This window comes from Patella vulgata, chromosome 1 (assembly GCF_932274485.2).
Source record: "Patella vulgata chromosome 1, xgPatVulg1.2, whole genome shotgun sequence".
Classification (NCBI taxonomy): Eukaryota; Metazoa; Mollusca; class Gastropoda; family Patellidae; genus Patella; species Patella vulgata.
Window position 1 is genome coordinate 83,962,354 of NC_065879.2, and position 20,415 is coordinate 83,982,768.

General features: G+C 40.5%; 1 protein-coding gene and 1 pseudogene across 1 annotated transcript; both read right to left on the reverse strand.

Moving 5' to 3' along the window:
* Positions 1-1,412: 1,412 nt before the first annotated feature.
* Positions 1,413-5,375, reverse strand: LOC126808502 (elongation factor 1-alpha-like; annotated as a pseudogene).
* Positions 5,376-10,887: 5,512 nt separating this feature from the next.
* On the reverse strand, positions 10,888-18,978 carry LOC126821840 (elongation factor 1-alpha-like). Its single transcript, XM_050550356.2, has 4 exons — positions 18,811-18,978; positions 16,676-17,395; positions 14,041-14,205; positions 10,888-11,241 (listed from the first exon to the last, which is right to left on the reverse strand). Exons 1-4 carry the CDS (start codon positions 18,952-18,954, stop codon positions 10,903-10,905), a joined length of 1,368 nt encoding a protein of 455 aa, XP_050406313.1. The 5' UTR covers positions 18,955-18,978; the 3' UTR covers positions 10,888-10,902.
* Between the last annotated feature and the right edge of the window lie 1,437 nt (positions 18,979-20,415).

Here is a 20,415-nt window from a genome sequence, read left to right on the forward strand (position 1 = left end):
CATTGCTGAATACCGGTACAGCTTGTACATGAGTAGTAGTGGTCCTCTCACTGCTGAATACCGGTACAGCTTGTACATTAGTAGTGGTCCTCTCATTGCTGAATACCGGTACAGCTTGTACATGAGTAGTAGTGGTCCTCTCACTGCTACATACCGGTACAGCTTGTACATGAGTAGTAGTGGTCCTCTCATTGCTGAATACCGGTACAGCTGGTACATGAGTAGTAGTGGTCCTCTCATTGCTGAAGACCTATGCATTGTGTGCACGAGTAGTGGTCGTAACATTGCTGAAGACTTGCATGTTATTGTGAATAACTACAACAAAACTATCAGGTTGGTGCAGTAATGAGTTTCTATTTGTTGAGTGGACCCGAAACTCAATTTCTCTTCCTCGTCAAATAAAACCATGTTAGTCGAGTGGACGTTACACCCCATTTAACTGAGTGGTCAGTCATGCTGAGTAGGGGTCCTCCCATTGCTGAAGACCATCGCGTGATTGTGAAACCACATTTCTCTTCCCTGTGGTTTCCCCCGTCAGGATGCACGCCTGGTGAAGTCCTGTGTACGCTAAACAGTTGGATTTTAATTACCATCGGGACAAAATCTCCCCCCTCGTATCCCACACTGGAGGGAGTGTTGCCCGTCTAAATTAATTCAAGCGAACAAATTATCCAGTATTGTCTGTGTCTAAGAGTGCTTACATATATTTCTGATCCTAAACATTGTTAAAAGTCTAAAGATTATTAATTACCTGGGCGGTGAAATCTTTTGCGCCCTTGGGTGCGTCGTTCTTGCTGTCTCCAGCAACAAATCCACGTTTCAACTCCTTCACGGAGACGTTCTTGACGTTGAATCCAACATTGTCACCAGGTAAACCTTCAGTCAAAGATTCGTGATGCATCTCAACAGATTTAACCTTTCAATACAAAAAATTCTCTAATGTATACACGTACTTGTATTCGTATTTAGTTCATTGTGATTGTCCGACGTGGCTCCTTGCCCGTGGTGCAGGACCGATGGTTTGACAAGGGACAATGTATAGTTGTTCGGATGGGATGTAAAACCAAGGTACCGTGTACACGTTGGTGCATACGTTAAAGATCCCTTGGCAGTTGGAATTCTGATGTAAGAGTAGGCCGTACTACAGCTGCCAGTTAAATATGTGTTTTAATGTTACTGCTGCCCTGGGAAACAAATGTTATTACCAATCGAGGATAGCAGACCAATTTATGAGGGTTACACAATACTAATAACCATTTTCGGTGCAAAAATCTATATCCCCAAACGCACATGTATTAACGTGTAACTAATAACGCCTTCATTTATGTCCGCCTTTCAGATTATGGCCTTAAGAATCGCTAACTATAAAAAACATACCTCAGTCGTGAGTCCAGCTGGAGCAAAAGTGACAATCATACCAGGCTTAATGATACCAGTTTCAACTCGACCTACAGGCACTGTTCCAATACCTCCAATTTTGTACACATCCTGGAGGGGAAGACGGAGGGCCTTGTTGGTTGGGCGTGTGGGTGGGAGAATTGCGTCCAAGGCGTCAAAAAGGGTTTTCCCGGAAGCATTACCCTCTTTTCTTTCTACAGACCAGCCTTTGTACCACTTCATGTTTTCAGATTCTTCAAGCATGTTATCTCCATGGAAACCAGAGATTGGCACGAAAGCTACAGCTTTAGGATTGTATCCGATTTTCTTTATGTATCCAGACACTTCCTTGACGATTTCATTAAATCGTCCTTCAGAATATTTAGGTTCCGTGTTGTCCATCTTGTTGATACCAATGATCAACTGTTTGACACCAAGAGTGTAAGCTAAGAGAGCGTGTTCTCTGGTTTGTCCTTCTTTAGAGATACCAGCTTCAAATTCTCCTACACCAGCAGCGACGATCAACACAGCGCAGTCAGCCTGTGAGGTTCCTGTAATCATGTTCTTGATGAAATCTCGATGTCCGGGAGCATCAATAATAGTTACAAAGTATTTACCAGTTTCAAATTTCCACAGGGCAATATCAATTGTAATACCTCGTTCACGTTCAGCCTTCAATTTATCCAATACCCAGGCGTATTTGAAAGAGCCTTTACCCATCTACAAAAGAAACAATATCCATATCAAGCTCTAATTTTATATTTAAACTAAATAAAACGAACAGAAATTGTGTTTATCATTAACTGACACAAACTAGGTCATTTCGGGACTAACATATGGTTAATTGTATTTAAATAATTCGATTACGCGTTGGGATCATCACCACTCGGGGGAAACCGGCGGAACTCCACGAGGCTGGAAAGACGACCGTACATCATCGTGGCTATCTTGAAATTTTGACATTTCAAAAATGGAGAGAGAGAGAGAAATGGGGTTAAACGTCCACTCGACACAAACTAGGTCGTTTCGGGACTAACGCATGGTTCAATTTTATTTCAATAATTCGCTAGCGCGTAGGGTCTTTAGCATTGGGAGGAAACCGGAGGACCCGGAGAAAACGCACTGGACAAGCGACCCTACTCCTTGTCACGTACAACCGGGGAATCGAAACCCCACCAGTTGACCCAATGACAGACCGCATGACACAGCGCGCGCGTGCTAACCATTCGGCCATCCACCCCCCCTTCAATAATGGAAGTCGGCCAATTGATATGAGGTATTGTCCCAAAGAACAAGCATGACACGTTTATGAAGAAATGAAATGTAGTTTAACGTCCTACGCCATACAGTGCTATGAGGGAAATTTTGCCCGGACAGCGGAACTATCGCCTACTCTTATATCGAATTCCAACTGCCAAGGGATCTTTTACGTGCATTCCAATGTATACACGGGACCTCGCTTTTTCGTCTCATCCGAAGGACTAGACAGCTGTCCTTGTCAGGCCCTCCGTCCTGCATCACTGACAAGGGGGAACCACGCCGGAAAATCTGGATGAACTTTCTCGGCCAATGCAGGGATCGAACACCCGACCTCCAGGCTAGCGAGCCAGCGTCTTACCCACTTAGCCACGTGATGAAGAGCATCGCTCCCCACTCAGATATCGTGTAGTTTATTGTAGTCCGGCTACAACATCTTGGTCAGCAAAGGGTATAGGTTTTGGTTTGGAAACCTACAAATCCCCATAGGTCGATGCACAGATTGAATACAGTAATATTTAATGGAGCTAAATAGCTAATATTTGGGACCTGGAAATTGACAAGTCGCAACGCATATAATGTAATATTAATTTATATATAAAAACTGATTTATATTCAATCGTTTCCTTTTTTACTAATTTCAAATCCGTTATGTTCCGCAAAATACGCCAGAAGTCTCACTCGAATGGCAATCTAGCGTCTGGTTATTCCAGTCTACACCGATAGTATTTATTGCGCATGCTCTCCAGATAACAATACGGGGTCACCGTTTGACATGACTAGTGGAATATGTCTAGCCTCGTTCTTCGAGTCCCTTGTTAAAAATGGTGCTGAAACGCTAGTACACGATCCGTGTACCAATTGTAAAATGTTTATTTTGTCTTTTCCTTTCATTCGATTTGAACATAACGTAGTCGTGGCCAGATTCCAAAATCATTAGTGTTCATATTTTACTAACCTCATTGGCTTCTTTCTCAAATTTTTCAATGGTTCTTTTGTCAATACCACCACATTTGTAGATAAGATGACCGGTAGTGGTGGATTTACCGGAGTCGACATGACCAATGACAACAATGTTAATGTGAAATTTTTCTTTAGCCATGGTTGTTTCTTATTTATTTAGTTTGAAATCTGAATCGAAAAAGAATAAAGATACATTATGCAAGAAAGAGAAATCAGCTTTAATGTCCACTGGACACAAACTAGGTCATTTCGGGACTAACATTTTATTTCAATATTCGCTTGCGCATAGTTCTTTAGCAGTGGGAGGAAACCGGAGGACACAGAAAACCCACGAGGTTAAACATGCATTCTAACCCTTGTGACGTACAACCGTGAAATCGAATCCACGCCAGTTGACTCAATTGATTCTAACGCCAGTTGATTCTAACCTTATGATACAACACGCACGCGCAAAACCTTGTCAATTTTATTAACTGAAAACAGAATATACACTTCTCAATATATCTAGTGTTTCAATCGGATTAAGACACCGGTCTATGTTTCGTTTCAATTTTTTTTTATACTTTCAATGGCCTACACTACATGAAAGTGTGACAAGCTGTAGTGTGTGTTGGGGGGGGGGGTCGTGCCAGGAGTTATACAAGCGGATTTTTGACCCTATGACGTCAGATATTTGATGTTTCTACTGGTATAACTACAGTTCCGTGCACTACACGCCAAGAACTCGCCGTAACAGACCGTTTCATTGGCCAATCCCTCACACAAACCAGAAGGCGGGTTATATATCAACTCTACCAGATCCTGGTGTAGTAAAGACACGTAAAACAAAATTTTGGAACTATAAAAAATGAAACGAAATGGGGTCTGTTTTAATCAGATTGTTAGTGTTTTCGACTAAATCGTCGATTTAGGACTTAAAATGCCGGCCAAATAGTTTGGTGTCTGTTCTCAAAGCTAACTGTAGACACGTAGCTAACGTTTAGTATGCTGCCACCAAGATTGCCATTTTCTTACTCAATCCGAACAAAACGATGCAACTTTAAAGTAATACGTATCCATAGATACGAACGGGCGGCAACTAAGAATCTGTTATTGTAATAAGATAAGATTGACTCGTTATCCAATTACATACAGGCATCAATGCCACCCTCATACTAAACGTGGACTGTCTACAGTTAGCTCCGCTTGGAAACAGACACTAAGCTAGTTAATCGACAATTTAAGTCCTAAGTCGACGATTTTAGTCTAAAACACTAAGTATACGTCGAGAATTTTGTTAAGAATTTATTCTGCTTCCATTTAATAAACTTGAAAAAGTTTATTTAGTCTTTGTGTATACGACAGATATGAAACTGAGTATACTAATTTTTGGATATGCCCCCCCCCCACCTCCCCGACTTCTTTCCAAAGAAAATAAGCGAAGGCAGTCTGCGCGTGCACAATTAGTAGGGCGCTGTTGATATGGTGGACACTTCAGATCGGCTTCAAAACGATAAATTATCTAACATTTAGATTCGTTTCACATTTGAGTCTCCAGAAATAAAAACAAAACCTGATAATGGGAAATTTGAACCCGAGTGACGACTCATTGAAGTGACATACGAGTGTCTAAGTATACATACAGTCAGCAACGTGAACAACAAGCTCAGTCAGATAGGCTCAAAATAAAACAAAGCTCAAGGACAACAGGACAAAGAAGTCTCGTACTTACGAACGCTGGATGAATAATGATAACAAAAGGGTAGTTAGCAATGCACGTGCATTGTGGACTATTTTTAAGGATTACTTTTTAGCATATTACTGCGCCAAATTTGAGCAACCAATCGCTGGCAGTTTGCTGAAAGATTGCAACGCGGCAACATCTGATCGAATCACGTAAGCTGAATTTTCCTTGTACGCTTTTCGGGTTATTGTAAACTATAAATTTTTGTCAAAATAAGATTGTGAAACCGACATACATATCATTGAGTCCATATATTATACTTTTTCTATGGAACAGAATAGGATAATCGGCTCACCATAGATGCTCAGGGAACGACGCATGAAGATGAAACCAGATCGAAGGTGGGGGGTGTCATAAAACTTATGCAGTCTGTCTAAATTGGGGAGGGATGAGAACAAACATGACGCTAGGTAATGGGATTTTATGTAAGATTAGACAAAGAGTTAACAGTTCTCTCTATAGTAGTTTGAAAATAGATCATGAAAAGAGAATATGCTGAAAATTTCAGTCAAATTGCTTCACTCTGTACCAAGATATCAGCGATTAAATTTTACAATAGTCTCGGTCGTCATTACTGACGTTGAATGATAACAAAGTCTCGATTATCCATTTTTACGTTAAATTATCCGTCACAAAATCTATTCAAATCCAGTAAATATCACAGACTAACGATGGCATCGAGAGTTGATTATGGTCTGGATAAGTTAAATTCCAATTAATAGCTAATATTTCAGGCCCAAAGAATTGCCTGTAGTAGGCAGATTAATCTCTTGCATAATGTATGTTTAACCGACATGTTAATGCCTATGTACATCTATTTTAGTGGACAGCACTAAGTATACATTGAGAATTTATTCAGTTTCCAAGTCTATATTTAATGAGAAATTGAAAAATGTTTATCTTTGTGTGCTTGAAAAATGTAAAACGGAGTAGTACCGCAAAACAAAATAATACACCAATTTTTATACGTCCACATTCATAACGTGGACGTATTATGCCGTCGCCCCTGTCTCTGTGTGTGTGTGTAGGTGTGTGTGTCTGCAGGTCGCCTACATACGCACAATTCTTACTGGATTTCTTCAAACTTTGTATACTTATTCCTTATACCCTGAGGATGATCCCTATTGTTTTTGGTGCATGCCCGACCCCCAGGGTCAGAGCCACGCACATATTTTGTATTTGTTTGTCGTCTACAGGCCGCATTTCTTAACGCATCATCTTGAAACTTTGCATACTTATTCTTTGTACCGCAAAGAACACCCCTATCGTTTGGTGTGCATGCCCAACCCCCAGGGGCAGAGCCACGTCCATTTTCTTTTTCTCTGTCTGTGTGCCGCCTACAGGCCACAATTCTTAAGTTATCATCTTGGATTTTTACATTCTTATTCCTTATACCATAAGGATCCTCCCTATTGTTTTTGGTGCATGCCCAACCCCTGGTGGCAGAGCCACGGCCATTTCTTGTATTTGTTTGTTTGTCGTCTACAGGCCGCATTTCTTAACGTATTATCTTGCAACTTTGCATACTTATTCTTTACTAACAGATTTGAATCCAATTCGGAACGATCCAGCATAGGGCAATCTGTTTAACAGAGAATTAAGAGTCTAGTAGTAATATCTCTGTCAAAGATGACTGCCTTAACACGTGCCGTCACAGCACGCGGTGTCGATCATTGGCTGAATGGCACGTGCATTGTTTACATAAGACATTACTGCTTCGGGCGGAATGCTGCCTTTTAGTCATTTTAATACCCATTAAATAGGAAATAATTTTTATCTACAAATACGCCAAACGCTTTTATTCATTTTTCCAATACATAAAAAAATGTTTTAGAATTTAATTTGTCGCAGGAAAAAAGTTAATATTTCTGGCTCATTAAGTCCATGTTCAACCCCGAAAGGCAGAGCCACGCCCAGTTTTTTATGTTTTTTGACTACAGACTGGAATTCTAAATGGATTATCGTGGAACTTGACATATTTATTCCTTATACTGTAAGGATAGCAACTATTTATTTTGGTGCATGTCCCGACCCCCAAGGTTGTGGTACCACACCCACTTTTTTGTTAGTTTTTATCGGTAAATACTCTACAGGTTGCAATAATTAACAGATTTTGTTCAAATTGAGATTATCAATCATTTCAATAACAGGGTGGTGCCTATTTATATTGTTCCGTATCCAACCCCCAGCAGCAGAGTCACGCCCAATTTTTGTATTTATCGTCTACAGACTGCAATTCTGAATGGATCATCTTGGAATTTTGCATATTCATTATACAGCAACTATTTATTTTGGTGCATTCCCCGACCCCATGGGGGGTTGGATGGCCGAATGGTTAGCACGTGCCTGTCATTGAGTCAACTGGCGTGGTTTCGAATCCCCGGTTGTACGTGACAAGGAGTAGGGTCACCTGTCCAACCTCGTGGGTTTTCTCCGGGTCCTCCGGTTTCCTCCCACTGCTAAAGACCCCTACGCGCAAGCATATTATTGAAATAAAATTAAACCATGTTAGTCCCGAAATGACCTTGTTTGTGTCGAGTGGACGTTAAACCCCATTTCTCTCTCTCTCTCTCCCCGACCCCATGGGGCAGTGTCACGCCCACTTCTTTCTTAATATTTTGTCTGAAAATTTGGCAAAACAAACCCAACGCCTATAGCCTTCTTTGCTGCTTGTCATATTACAACCGTTTAATACTTCATTCTCTTCATTTTAAAAAGTACCATATCAATCCAAGCAGGAACGATGACGTATATTGCAGCGTTAGCGATGCTCTCGTTCAATATGGCTGTCATCCAGGACAGATTTGTTCTCAAAGTAGAAAGTTCTCTGTGTGGAGAATGGGAGTTCGTTCCCCTTGTCAGCCACTATACAACATACTATAAATTTTAGGTAATCGAAAGAACTAGCAGGACATACTGGAGGTTATTCGCCTAGGTCGGTAACGATAAACCTCAACTTGCGATATGCCCAACCTGTGGCCAACAGATCATTCCCTCGTCAGGTCCTGGTTTTCGTTTATCAATCTGGTTTCTCTTTCCAAAACGTTGAACCTGACAGATCTATTGCCCTTTGGTTGGAAAGCGAATTGAAATGGGCGTTTAACGTCTTTAGCCAATCGGCTAATGAAGACGGGCAAAGTCATGCAGTGTGCCGTGAGGGACATTTTGCCCGCGCAACTGACATGTTTTCTCTTTTATACTAGGGCGGGGTGGGGGGTGGATGACCGAATGGTTAGCACATACGCGGTGTATCATAAGGTCTGTATCATAAGGTTGTACGTGACAAGGAGTAGGATCGCCTGTCCCTATGGTTTCCTCCTACTGATAAAGACCCCTACGCGCAAGCAAATTATTGAAATAAATATTAAACCATATCTTAGTCCTGAAATGACCTAGTTTGTGTCGATTGGCCGTTAAACCCATCTCTCTCTCTCTCTCTCTCTCTCCCTCTCCCTCTCTCTCATTGGAGCCCGGGGGGGGGGGGCTCGGTGAGTACAATGTTAGCTCGCTAACTAGGCTTTCGGCGCGGTTTCTCCATGTTAGTGGTGCAGGACGAGAGGGCCTGGCAAGGAGAGTGTCTAGTCGTTTAGGCGAAGCGAAATACAGAGGATCGGTGTACACATCTCCTTACACGTAATGGACCTATGACAGTTGGAATTAACAATAAGAGTAGGCTTTAGCGCCGTTGTGGGGGCACAATTTTACCCCTAGCACATTGTATGGCGTAAGCCCATCTTGATCGTCCCAGTCACAGCAGTAAACCCATCTTTCTCATCCCAGTCAGAGTGGTAAGCCCATCTTCCCCATCCCAGGCAGAGCAGTATGCCCATCTTCCCCATCCCAGGCAGAGCAGTATGCCCATCTTCCCCATCCCAGGCAGAGCAGTATGCCCATCTTCCCCATCCCAGACAGAGCAGTATGCCCATCCTCCTGGTCCCAGTCAGAGCAGTATGCCCATCTTCCTCGTCCCAGTCAGAGCAGTACGCCCATCTTCATCATCCGAGTCAGAGCAGTAAAATGGGATGTTAAACCCCATTTAATTTCGTTATCTTTTTTTACAGGTGAATAAGTTAACTTTTTACCAAACCCATTCCTAATATGTATAAATATATAAAAGAACAGAATGTCGCCTATATATGAACTTACTAAACAGGTAGACACAGCGGTCACTTACCACATAATTAAATGTAAGTAATGTATTTTGTTCTCTTAAACCAAAATAGAAGTTGTATGTTGTCGTCACCCATGGCTTTCCGTCAGTTCACTACTCTAGGAAATGGTATATTCAGAAAATTTCTATATTTAATGGTCTGTACTGATATAATGGAAATTTCAATATTTCATTATTTGTAATTTAGAAAAAATATTAAACATACATTATGCAAGAGTTAAATCTGTCTATTGCAGGCAGGTCTTTAGGGCAGAAATATTTTCTAAATTATTAACATTTGTTAACAAAACAAGACCATAACCAACTCTCGATGGCATCGGATACTCGAGATTTTAACTAGATTAGAACGGTTCACGATTTAAAAATTTAATTGGGAAAGCTAGGCTTTCATTTTATATTGTCTATTTTTTAGCTTTTAGTGCTATGAGGGAAATGATAATATCTCGGTTCAAAGCTATAATGTTGTAAAGTTACGGTGACAACGGCAATATGCCACATCTACCATATTTGGAGCGGATCGCCGCGGCGAACCGTGATTCGCCCAGGGCCCAAATTCGATGGCCTGCTAGTTAAATTGATATCAACAGACGCACAGACATGGTTTATTTTATTTATATAGAAAATAGATAACTGTTTTCATTAAACATACACTATGCAAGAGCTAAATCTGCCTACTGCAGGTCTTTCTTTAGGCCAAAAATGTTATCTAAATTATTAATTAGACATTAATTAACTTATCCAGACCGTAATCGGCTTCCGACGTCATCGCAAGCGTGCCATATTTACTGGATTTGAATACATTTTGTGGTCGATAATGGATATTCGAGACTTTGCCATATCAACGTTAGTAATGAGTGTGAGAACTGTCCGCTTTTTATCTAATCTCCCATAATGGCCTTTTATCTCATTCTTATACAGGGGTTTGGATGGCCGGATGATTGGCCCGTTCCGTCATAAGATCTGTAATTGAGTCAACTGGTTGCCCGGCTGTACGTCACAAGGAGTAGGGTCGCCTGTCCAACCTCGTGGGTTTTCTCCGGGTCCTCCGGTTTCCGCCCACTGCTAAAGAACCATAATGTAAATCCCGAAATGACCTAGTTTGTGTCGAGTGGACGTTAAACCCTCCCTCTGATATTGCACAGAGGGTACTACCAGAATATCACCCGGAAATGTCATCATTAAAAAGAGGAAGATTTTATTTAAATTAATTATTACACTTAAATCACACTATCAGATGGTTTCCTTTCCGTCTGAATTCTTTTCTGTGTAATTTAGATTGAAGCAACCAAAGTGGCCACGATAATTTAATGAGATCGTCATACCAGTTTATACAAATTACATTTAATTTAATTTTGAATATCTTTCCCTCGTTTCTGTGATTTGTGTAACATTGCCTATGTCCCCGTACTAATCATTTTTTCTTGGCAGATTTTGTGACTTTGACCTCGGCCTTGGTTACCGACTTGATGACACCGACAGCAACGGTTTGTTTCATATCACGTACGGCAAATCGACCGAGTGGGGCGTATTCGTTGAAGGACTCGACACACATGGGTTTGCTGGGTACCAAAACAACCAAAGCAGAATCGCCTAATTTTACAAATTTGGGGGCATCCTCCAACTTTTTGCCAGATCGTCGATCGCATTTCTCTTGGATTTCAGAAAATTTACAGGCAATATGGGCGGTGTGACAATCCAAGACTGGAGAGTAGCCATTTCTAATCTCTCCTGGGTGGTTCAGAATGACGACCTACAAAATAGAAAATCATATTAGAAACATTAGACATAAAGATACATTATGGGAGATTAGATAAAAAGCTGGCAGTTCTCACTATAATATTTAAAAACTAGATAGTGTAAAGGGAATTTGCTGAAAATTTCAATCAAATTGATCCACTATGAACCGATATTTAAGCGATTGAATTTACGGCCTAGTATTGGTCATCATTACTAAAGTCAGTACAATAAAAAAACGTCTCGATTATCCATTTCATGATTAAATTATGAAAGTCGAACAGGAAATCGGAACCTAATCCAATAAACATCGCAGGCTAGCGATGCCATCGAGAGTTGATGGTGCTCTGGATAAGTTAAATAATTACCTGCAATAGGCAGATTTAGCTCTTGCATAATGTATTTTTAAAGAATTCAAGGGAATTGTACACGCCATAGTTCTACTGAAGTATCACTTAAGCGATCTTTCTAGTATCACTCAGCAATAAACTACTGACAAGTTAACGAAGCATCAATCTTATCGCAATTCAAGAGAGTTTATTAAAAACACAACGGTTTAAAGATACATTATGTAAGATTCAGATAAAGAGTCGACCATCCTTGCTATAATATCTCAAAAATAGATAATGTAAAATGAAAATATTAAAAATTACTTCATTCTGAGCCAAGTTTTCACTTTTTGAAGTTTTGACAAGATGTGTGCATTGTGGTAACCAGGGCACTTGTATATTTGAGACTTAGCCTCGCTGTCCCATTTTTAAATTTAATTTTTAAATGGCGAACCATTCTAATCTAGTTAAAATCTTGAGTATCCGATGTCATCGAGAATTGATTATGGTCTTGTTTTGTTAATAAATGTTTACTTAATAATTCATATAAAAGGCCCAAAGAAAGACCTGCAATAGGCAGATTTGGCTCTTGCATAATGTATGTTTTAATGAATACAACGAGACCTAAAACTCTTCTAGCACATAAACCATAATGTCATCCGACTTTTTGTCGAGTTATGAGCAATTACCTAGTGTTAGCGTGTTAAAAGAGCACTATTATAAATCACCTACAAATTATCTCAGAAATTTTATGCAAAGATGGATTATCCCAATGCTTGCAAGATTATATTAAAGTAGCTAAGTCTCTAACTCAATATCATCCAAAACCTTCGACAATGAAAACACAAATTATTTGTCAATTTAAATCAACATTGGTGTTGTGATCTTACCGGGAAAAGATGGGCTTCTGATATCCAATATTTAAAACAAAATAAATATTTTACGATTGGTACACGAATCGTGTACCATAATGCATTTCAGCGCAATTTGTAACGAGCGACTCAGAAGAACGAGGTTAGACATATTCCACAAGTCATGTCAAACGGTGACCCCATATTCTTATCTGGAGAGAATGCGCAATAAATACTATCGGTGTAGACAGGAATAACCAGACGCTAGAGATTGCCTTTCGATTGAGACTTTTGGCGTATTTCGCCGAACATAACTCATTTGAAATTAGAGTAAAAACGGAAACGATTGAATGTAAATCAGTTTATTTATATTCATATTACATAATTATATACGTTGCGACCTATTTGTGTCAATTTGTAGGTCCCAAATATTAGCGATTTAGCTCCTGTAATGATCTCTCTGAATGTTTTATCGCATGCGCTTTAAATCATAACATAAGAAGATATGCCATTGAGTAAAGTGGTATAATTTTGATTAACGGCTTGTCCTCTGATTTCCTTCCACTGCTAAATGAATTAATGCAATAAAAAAAACACGTTAATCGAGTGGACGTTAAACCCCCATGTCTCCCTCTGAATGGTTTATCGTGTGCGTCTTTGGTCAGTCATGATGAGTAGGGGTCCTTCCATTGCTGAAGACCATCGCTTGATTGTGAAACCCCACTTCTCTTCCTTGTGGTCTCTCTTCTCTCTCTCTCTCTCTCCCCCTCCTCCCTCTCCTCTCTCTCTCTCCCCCTCCTCCCTCTCCTCTTCCCCTCTCTCTCTCTCTCTCTCTCTCTCTCTCTCTCCCCTCCTCTCTCCCTCCCCCTCTCTGTATCTGTATATAAGTACATAGTTGTCAACGGATTATAATCGAAATTTTCTGTGGTTTTCAAACTATGCTTCCAGTCCATGATAGTTTGCATAGTTGGTTAGAATAATCGTTGAAATGAGATGAAATGGAACTTAAGGTCCTTAAGGTTCTTAAGGTCCCTTCGGGATGCACGCCTGGTAAGGTCCTGTGTGTCTACACAGTTGTATTTTAATTACCATCGGGACAAAATGTCCCTCTCGTATCCCACTGGAAGGATTATTTCCAGTCTAAATTAATTCAAGCAAACAGGTTATCCACTATTGACAGTCTGCCTACAATGCTTACATATATTTCTGAATCCTAATCATGAAGGGAGTATTGCCAGTCTAAATTAATTCAAGCAAACAAATTATCCAGTATTGACTGTCTAGAGTGTTTACATATATTTCTGAATCCAAAACATGTAAGGGGGTTGGATGGCCGAGAATCGTTAGCACGTGCGTGCTGTATCATAAGGCCTGTCATTGAGTCAACTGGCGTGGTTTCGAATCCCCGGTTGTACGTGGCAAGGAGTAGGGTCGCCTGTCTAACCTCGTGGATTTTCTCCGTTTCCTCCGGTTTCCTCCCACTACTAAAGACCCCAACGCGCAAGCGAATTATTGAAATAAAATTAAACCATATGTTAGTCCCGAAATGACCTAGTTTGTGTCGAGTGGACGTTAAACCCCAGCTCTCTCGCTCTCTCTTTCCAAACATGTAGAAGTCTTAAGATTACTAATTACCTGGGCAGTGAAATCTTTTGCGCCCTTGGGTTTGTCATTCTTGCTGTCTCCTGCCACATATCCACGTTTCAACTCCTTCACAGAGACGTTCTTGACGTTGAATCCAACATTGTCACCAGGTAAACCTTCAGTCAAAGATTCGTGATGCATCTCAAAAGACGTAACCTATAAAAAAAATCTCCAAATTGTACACCTTTACTTGTATTGATAATTAGTTCATCAGGATTAGACACTTTTGGCAATCGTAAAGTTCTGCGCCCTATCGCGTATCCGTATTGATTTTGCGTGTGACGTCATCATTGCGTGTGTATTTCTCATACGTGATACGGGACACAGATACGGCAGCACGTATCGAACAGCTTTCATACGGAAAAGGTCAGTATAACATCGTCGTCTTTTTTTTACCGTATTATTTGCTGGTTTTAGACGTATGTGGACGTATATTGTCGTCGCCCCTGTCCGTCCGTTCCGGACGTCCGTCCACAATTGTTTGTGAACAGTCTACAGGTCACAATTTTTATCCGATTTCAATGAAACTTGATATATAGGTTTATCACCCTAAGATCTTGGTTCCTTTCGATATTGGCATGTATCAGACTGTCACTTCATGGATTATGGCCCCTGATTGTACAAAAAATCACGTTTTTGGCTTGTGAACACTGTAGAGGTCACAATTTTTATCCGATTTGGTATAAACTTGAAATGTATGCTTATAACCCAAAGATCTCGGTTCCTTTCGATATTCGTGCATATCGGAACGTAACTTACTGAATTATGGCCCCTGATTGTACGAAAAATTGCATTTTTAGCTTGTGGACCCTATAGAGGTCATAATTTTTATCCGATTTAAAAAAACGTATTATTATATCACGTTCCACCCTAAGGACGACTGAGTTCGAATTTTGTGAAATATCGGCCCAAAACTGACAGACAAAATGGCCGCCCCTCGTTCTCAAATTGCGTAAAAATATGGTATATCAAGGTTGTGGACCCTATAGAGGTCACAATTTTTATCCGATTTTGTTGAAACTTGAAATGTAAGTTTATAACCCAAAGATCTTGGTTCCTTTCGATATTCGCGCACATCGGACCGTAACTTACTGAATTATGGCCCCTGATTGTACGAAAAATTGCGTTTTTAGCTTGTGGACCCTATAGAGGTCATAATTTTTATCCGATTTAAAAAAACGTATTATTATATCACGTTCCACCCTAAGGACGACTGAGTTCGAATTTTGTGAAATATCGGCCCAAAACTGACAGACAAAATGGCCGCCCCTCGTTCTCAAATTGCGTAAAAATGTGGTATATCAAGGTTGTGGACCCTATAGAGGTCACAATTTTTATCCGATTTTGTTGAAACTTGAAATGTAAGTTTATAACCCAAAGATCTTGGTTCCTTTCGATATTTGCGCATATCGAAATGTAATTTCCTGAATTATGGCCCCTGATTGTACGAAAAATTGCGTTTTTAGCTTGTTTTCTATCCATCTCTCGAAAATGTGGGCGTTTCCTGCCTGACAGCTGCTGGTATGAATCTATGTGTATCCTACAACACAAAGGTGTATATTTGATCTGATTTTAACCATGATAAAGACTGTAATATAATCATTATTTTTGATGAGCATTTCGCGGAATTTTCATATTTTCATATTTTTGCTGTCTGCATGCTGGTTGATCTACGTTCTAAATTTAGGGAGGTGGGACTTTTAAATTTGTAAAAAGGCTATATACTTTCTGAAATGATACATTAGTGAAACCAAAAATTGTTGAAGTCGAAGATTTTTTAATAAGATTCGACACTAAATTTTTAAAAAGAATATAAATAGCTCAGCGACTGAGCGACTTTGCTCCCTTCGGGAATTTGTAGGCCAGGCACTTGATTAGTATTGCTGTTAATCTTGGTAGATAATTGCCAACATTCTGTAATAGAACTATAAGCACAGCTCAGCTACTCATACGTACGCGGCGCGAAAATCTGCCAAAACTCTAAAACTACATTGACGCAACGTATCACGTGACGATACGGATACGTGATACGGATGGAAAAAATTCTGCTTGCCAAAAGTCTCTATTGTCCGGCGTGGTTCCTCCTTGTAAGTGGTGCAGTTGTTCGGATGGGATGTAAAACCAATGTACCCTGTACACATTGGTGTCTACGTTCAAGATCCCTCGGTAGTTGGAATTTCGATATAAAAGTAAGCCGTAGTGCCACTGTACGGACAAAATTTCCCTTTCAATTAGGTACATTCGGAGCAGGACAGTAAAGATCGTAAACTCCATTTGTATGGATACTTTGAGCCCAGTCAATCTTAAGATAATAGTATTGAACTGATTTAAGGCTAGACATCAGCCTATAATTCAATTAGTTATTTTTACCGATGCCAATTAAATTTGTGTTTTATAGCTTCCCATGAAATCATTTACCGATGCCGGTTAAATTTGGGTTTTAATGGTACTGCTGCCCTGGGAAACAAATGTGCTGCCAACTCGGAAGGTTACACATTACTAATAACCATATCCGGTCCAAAAATCTATATTCCCGATCGCACATTTATTAACGCATAATAATAGCGTCATTCATGTCCGCTTTTCGGATTATGACCCTGAGAATCGCTGACTATAAAATACATACCTCAGTTGTGAGTCCAGCTGGAGCAAAAGTGACAATCATACCAGGCTTAATAATACCAGTTTCAACTCGACCTACAGGCACTGTTCCAATACCTCCGATTTTGTACACATCCTGGAGGGGAAGACGAAGGGCCTTGTTGGTTGGGCGTGTGGGTGGGAGAATAGCATCCAAGGCTTCAAAAAGGGTTTTCCCGGAAGCATTACCCTCTTTTCTTTCTACAGACCAGCCTTTGTACCACTTCATGTTTTCAGATTCTTCAAGCATGTTATCCCCAAGGTAACCAGAGATTGGTACGAAAGCTACAGCTTTAGGATTGTATCCAATTTTCTTGATAAATCCAGATACTTCCTTGACGATTTCATTAAATCGTGCTTCAGAATATTTAGGTTCTGTGCTGTCCATCTTGTTGATACCAATGATCAACTGTTTGACACCAAGAGTGTAAGCTAAGAGAGCGTGTTCTCTGGTTTGTCCTTCTTTAGAGATACCAGCTTCAAATTCTCCCGTACCAGCAGCGACGATCAACACAGCACAGTCAGCCTGTGAGGTTCCTGTAATCATGTTCTTGATAAAATCTCGATGTCCGGGAGCATCAATAATAGTTACATAGTATTTACCGGTTGCAAATTTCCACAGGGCAATATCAATTGTAATACCTCGTTCACGTTCAGCCTTCAATTTATCCAATACCCAGGCGTATTTAAAAGAGCCTTTACCCATCTACAAAAGAAACAATATCCATATCAAGCTCTAATTTTATATTTAAACTAAATAAAACCAAAAGAAATTGTGTTTATCATAAACTGACACAAACTAGGTCATTTCGGGACTAACATAATATGGTTTAATTTTATTTCAAAATTTCGCTTGCGCGTAGGGCTCATGACCACTCGGAGGAATCGGAGAACTTCGTGAGGTTGAGAGAGTGAGAGATAAATGGGGTTTAACGTCCACTCGACACAAACTAGGTCATTTCATGACTAACATGGTTTAATTTTATTTCAATAATTTGCTTGCGCGTAGGGGTCTTTAGCAGTGGGAGGAAACCGGAGGACCCTGAGAGACCCCACGAGGTTGGACAGGCGACCCTACTCCTTGTCACGTACAACCGGGGATTCGAAACCACGCCAGTTGACTCAATGACAGGACTTATGATACAGCGCACAGTGCCCACGTTCAAACCATTCAGCCACCCCCCACCCCCCCCTCCACGAGGTAGAATAGACATTTAAAAAATCGAAGTCGACCAATTGATGAGGCATTGTCCAAAGAACAAGCACCAACTCAGATTTCGTGGTAGTTTAGTGTGGTCAGACTACACCAACATCTTGGTCAGCAAAAGGTATAGGTTTTGTTGTTACAACCTACAAATCCCCGGAGGTCGATTAACATGTTGAATACTGTATTATATTTAAACATACATAATACAAGAGATACATCGATCTGCCTATTGCAGGTCGTTCTTTAGTACTGAAATGTTACCTTAATTATTAGACATTTGTTAACATGACAAGACCATAATCAACTCAACTATCGATGTCATCTTATGGATCCGATTTTCATTAGATTTGAATCGGATCTGCCGTTCAACGGCCGTTGATGATTAGCCTTAAAATGGATATTTGATACTTTGTTTATTATCGTAACAACGACAATCGAGGCTACATTGTTATTAAAATGAATATTTCTCGGCTCAAGAGGGAAATAATTTGACTGAAAGTTACATTTCAGCCTACTCTTCTGTTCAGCACGTTTTGATCCCTGCATTGGCCGAGAAATTTCATCCAGATTTTCCGGCATGGTTCCCCCCTTGTCAGTGATGCAGGACGTAGGACCTAACAAAAACAGCCGTCTAGTCGTTCGGACGGGACGAAAAACCGAGTTCCCGCGTGCACATTGGCGTGCACGTAAAAGATCCCTTGACGGTTGGAATTCGATACAAGAGTAGGCAAAATTTCCCTTATAGGACACTGTATGGCGTATATGCCCGTCTTCATTAGCCCAGTCGGTGCATAACAGTATGACGTTATACCCCATTTTATTTCATTCGATTTGAACATATTATAACGTAGTCGTGGACTCGTAGCCAGATTCCAAAGTCAAGTCGGGACCATTGGTTTTCATATTGTACTAACCTCATTGGCTTCTCTCTCGAATTTTTCAATGGTTCTTCTGTCAATACCACCACATTTGTAGATAAGATGACCGGTAGTGGTGGATTTACCGGAGTCGACATGACCAATGACAACAATGTTAATGTGAACTTTTTCTTTACCCATAGTTGTTTCTTTAGTTAGGTTGAAATCTAAAACGAAAAAAAATAATCATTAAAGACACATTATGTAAGACACATTACATAAAGTAAAATGGATATTGAAAATTTCATTTAGATTACTCGATCCTGAGCGAGGAGCCATGGTGGGTAAGACGCTGTCTCGCTAGCCTGGGGGTTGCCTTTCGATCCCTGCATTGGCCGAGAAAGTTCATCGGGATTTTCCGATGTGGTTTCCCCTTGTCAGTGGTGCAGGACGGAGGGCCTGACAAGGACATCTGTCTAGTCGTTCGGATAGGCTACATTAGCGTGCATATGAAAGATCCCTTGCAGTTGGAATTAGATCTAAGCGTAGGCCATTTTGCCCCTGTCCGGGTAAAATTTCCCTCATAGCACACTGTATGGTATATGCCCGTCTTCATTAGCCCTATGGACTGCTTTGAGGGGAATTTGCCCGGACTGCGGCTCTATGGCCTACTCTTATATCGAATTACAGCTGTCAAGGGATCTTTACGTGCATGCCAATAAGTACACAAGATTTCGGATTTTTGTCCCATCAAAACGACCAGACAGCTGCCTTTGTCAGGCCCAACATCCTGCACAATTGACAAAGCGAAACCACGTCGGAAAATCCAGATGAACTTTCTCGACCAATGTAGGGATCGAACACGCGACCTCCAGGCTAGTAAGCCAGAGACTTACCCACTTAGTCACCGTGGCTCCCGAACACTAAAAGAATGTCCATCGATAGGGCCTATATGCTGAAAAAAATACCCCTCAAGAATTACTGATCAGTCTCGAACATGTCATGCCTCTCCGGGAGTCACGGTGGCTAAGTGCATAAAAGGTGACAATTCTCGCTATAATAGTTAAATAATAGATAATGTAAATAGAATATGCTAAAAATTTCAACTTAATTACTCCACTCTGAACCGAGATATTAGCTTTTCAATTTTGGCCTAGCGTCGATCATCATTTTACTAAAGTCGGTACGTTAAAAAACAGTCTGGATTATCCATTTTTCAAAAAATGTATTCCATTCCGCAGAATACCGCAGTCTAGCCATGGCATCGAGGGTTGTTTATGGTCTTAATAACTTTTAAGTAAAATGTCTAATTAATAATTTAGGTAACATTTCAACTTGTCAGTGATGCAGGACGGAGGGCCTGACAAGGACAGCTGTCTAGTCCTTCGGATGAGACGAAAAACCGAGGTCCCGTGTATACATTGGAATGCACGTAAAAGATCCCTTGGAATTCTATATAAGAGTAGGCGATAGTGCCGCTGTCCGGGCATAGCACACTGTATGGCGTATGCCCGTCTTCATTAGCCCAGTATAGGAGCAGAACAGTAGGACGTTAAACCCCATTTCATTTCATTATATTAAGCTGTGAGAAATATGATATTTTAGTGAAAATGCAAATCCCGCATAAAGCCTTTAATAGATGTAAGATACGTGGACTACAAA

Bases quoted from the DNA above. Each gene is read 5' to 3' on its own strand.
- LOC126821840 (XM_050550356.2), bottom strand. From the start codon at position 18,954: ATGGGTAAAGAAAAAGTTCACATTAACATTGTTGTCATTGGTCATGTC. The intron at 14,206-16,675 runs GTATGTATTTTA...TTTTTTTTATAG, and splicing joins CAGCTGGACTCACAACTGAG to GTTACGTCTTTTGAGATGCA. The intron at 11,242-14,040 runs GTAATTAGTAAT...TCTATTTTGTAG, and splicing joins CAAAAGATTTCACTGCCCAG to GTCGTCATTCTGAACCACCC.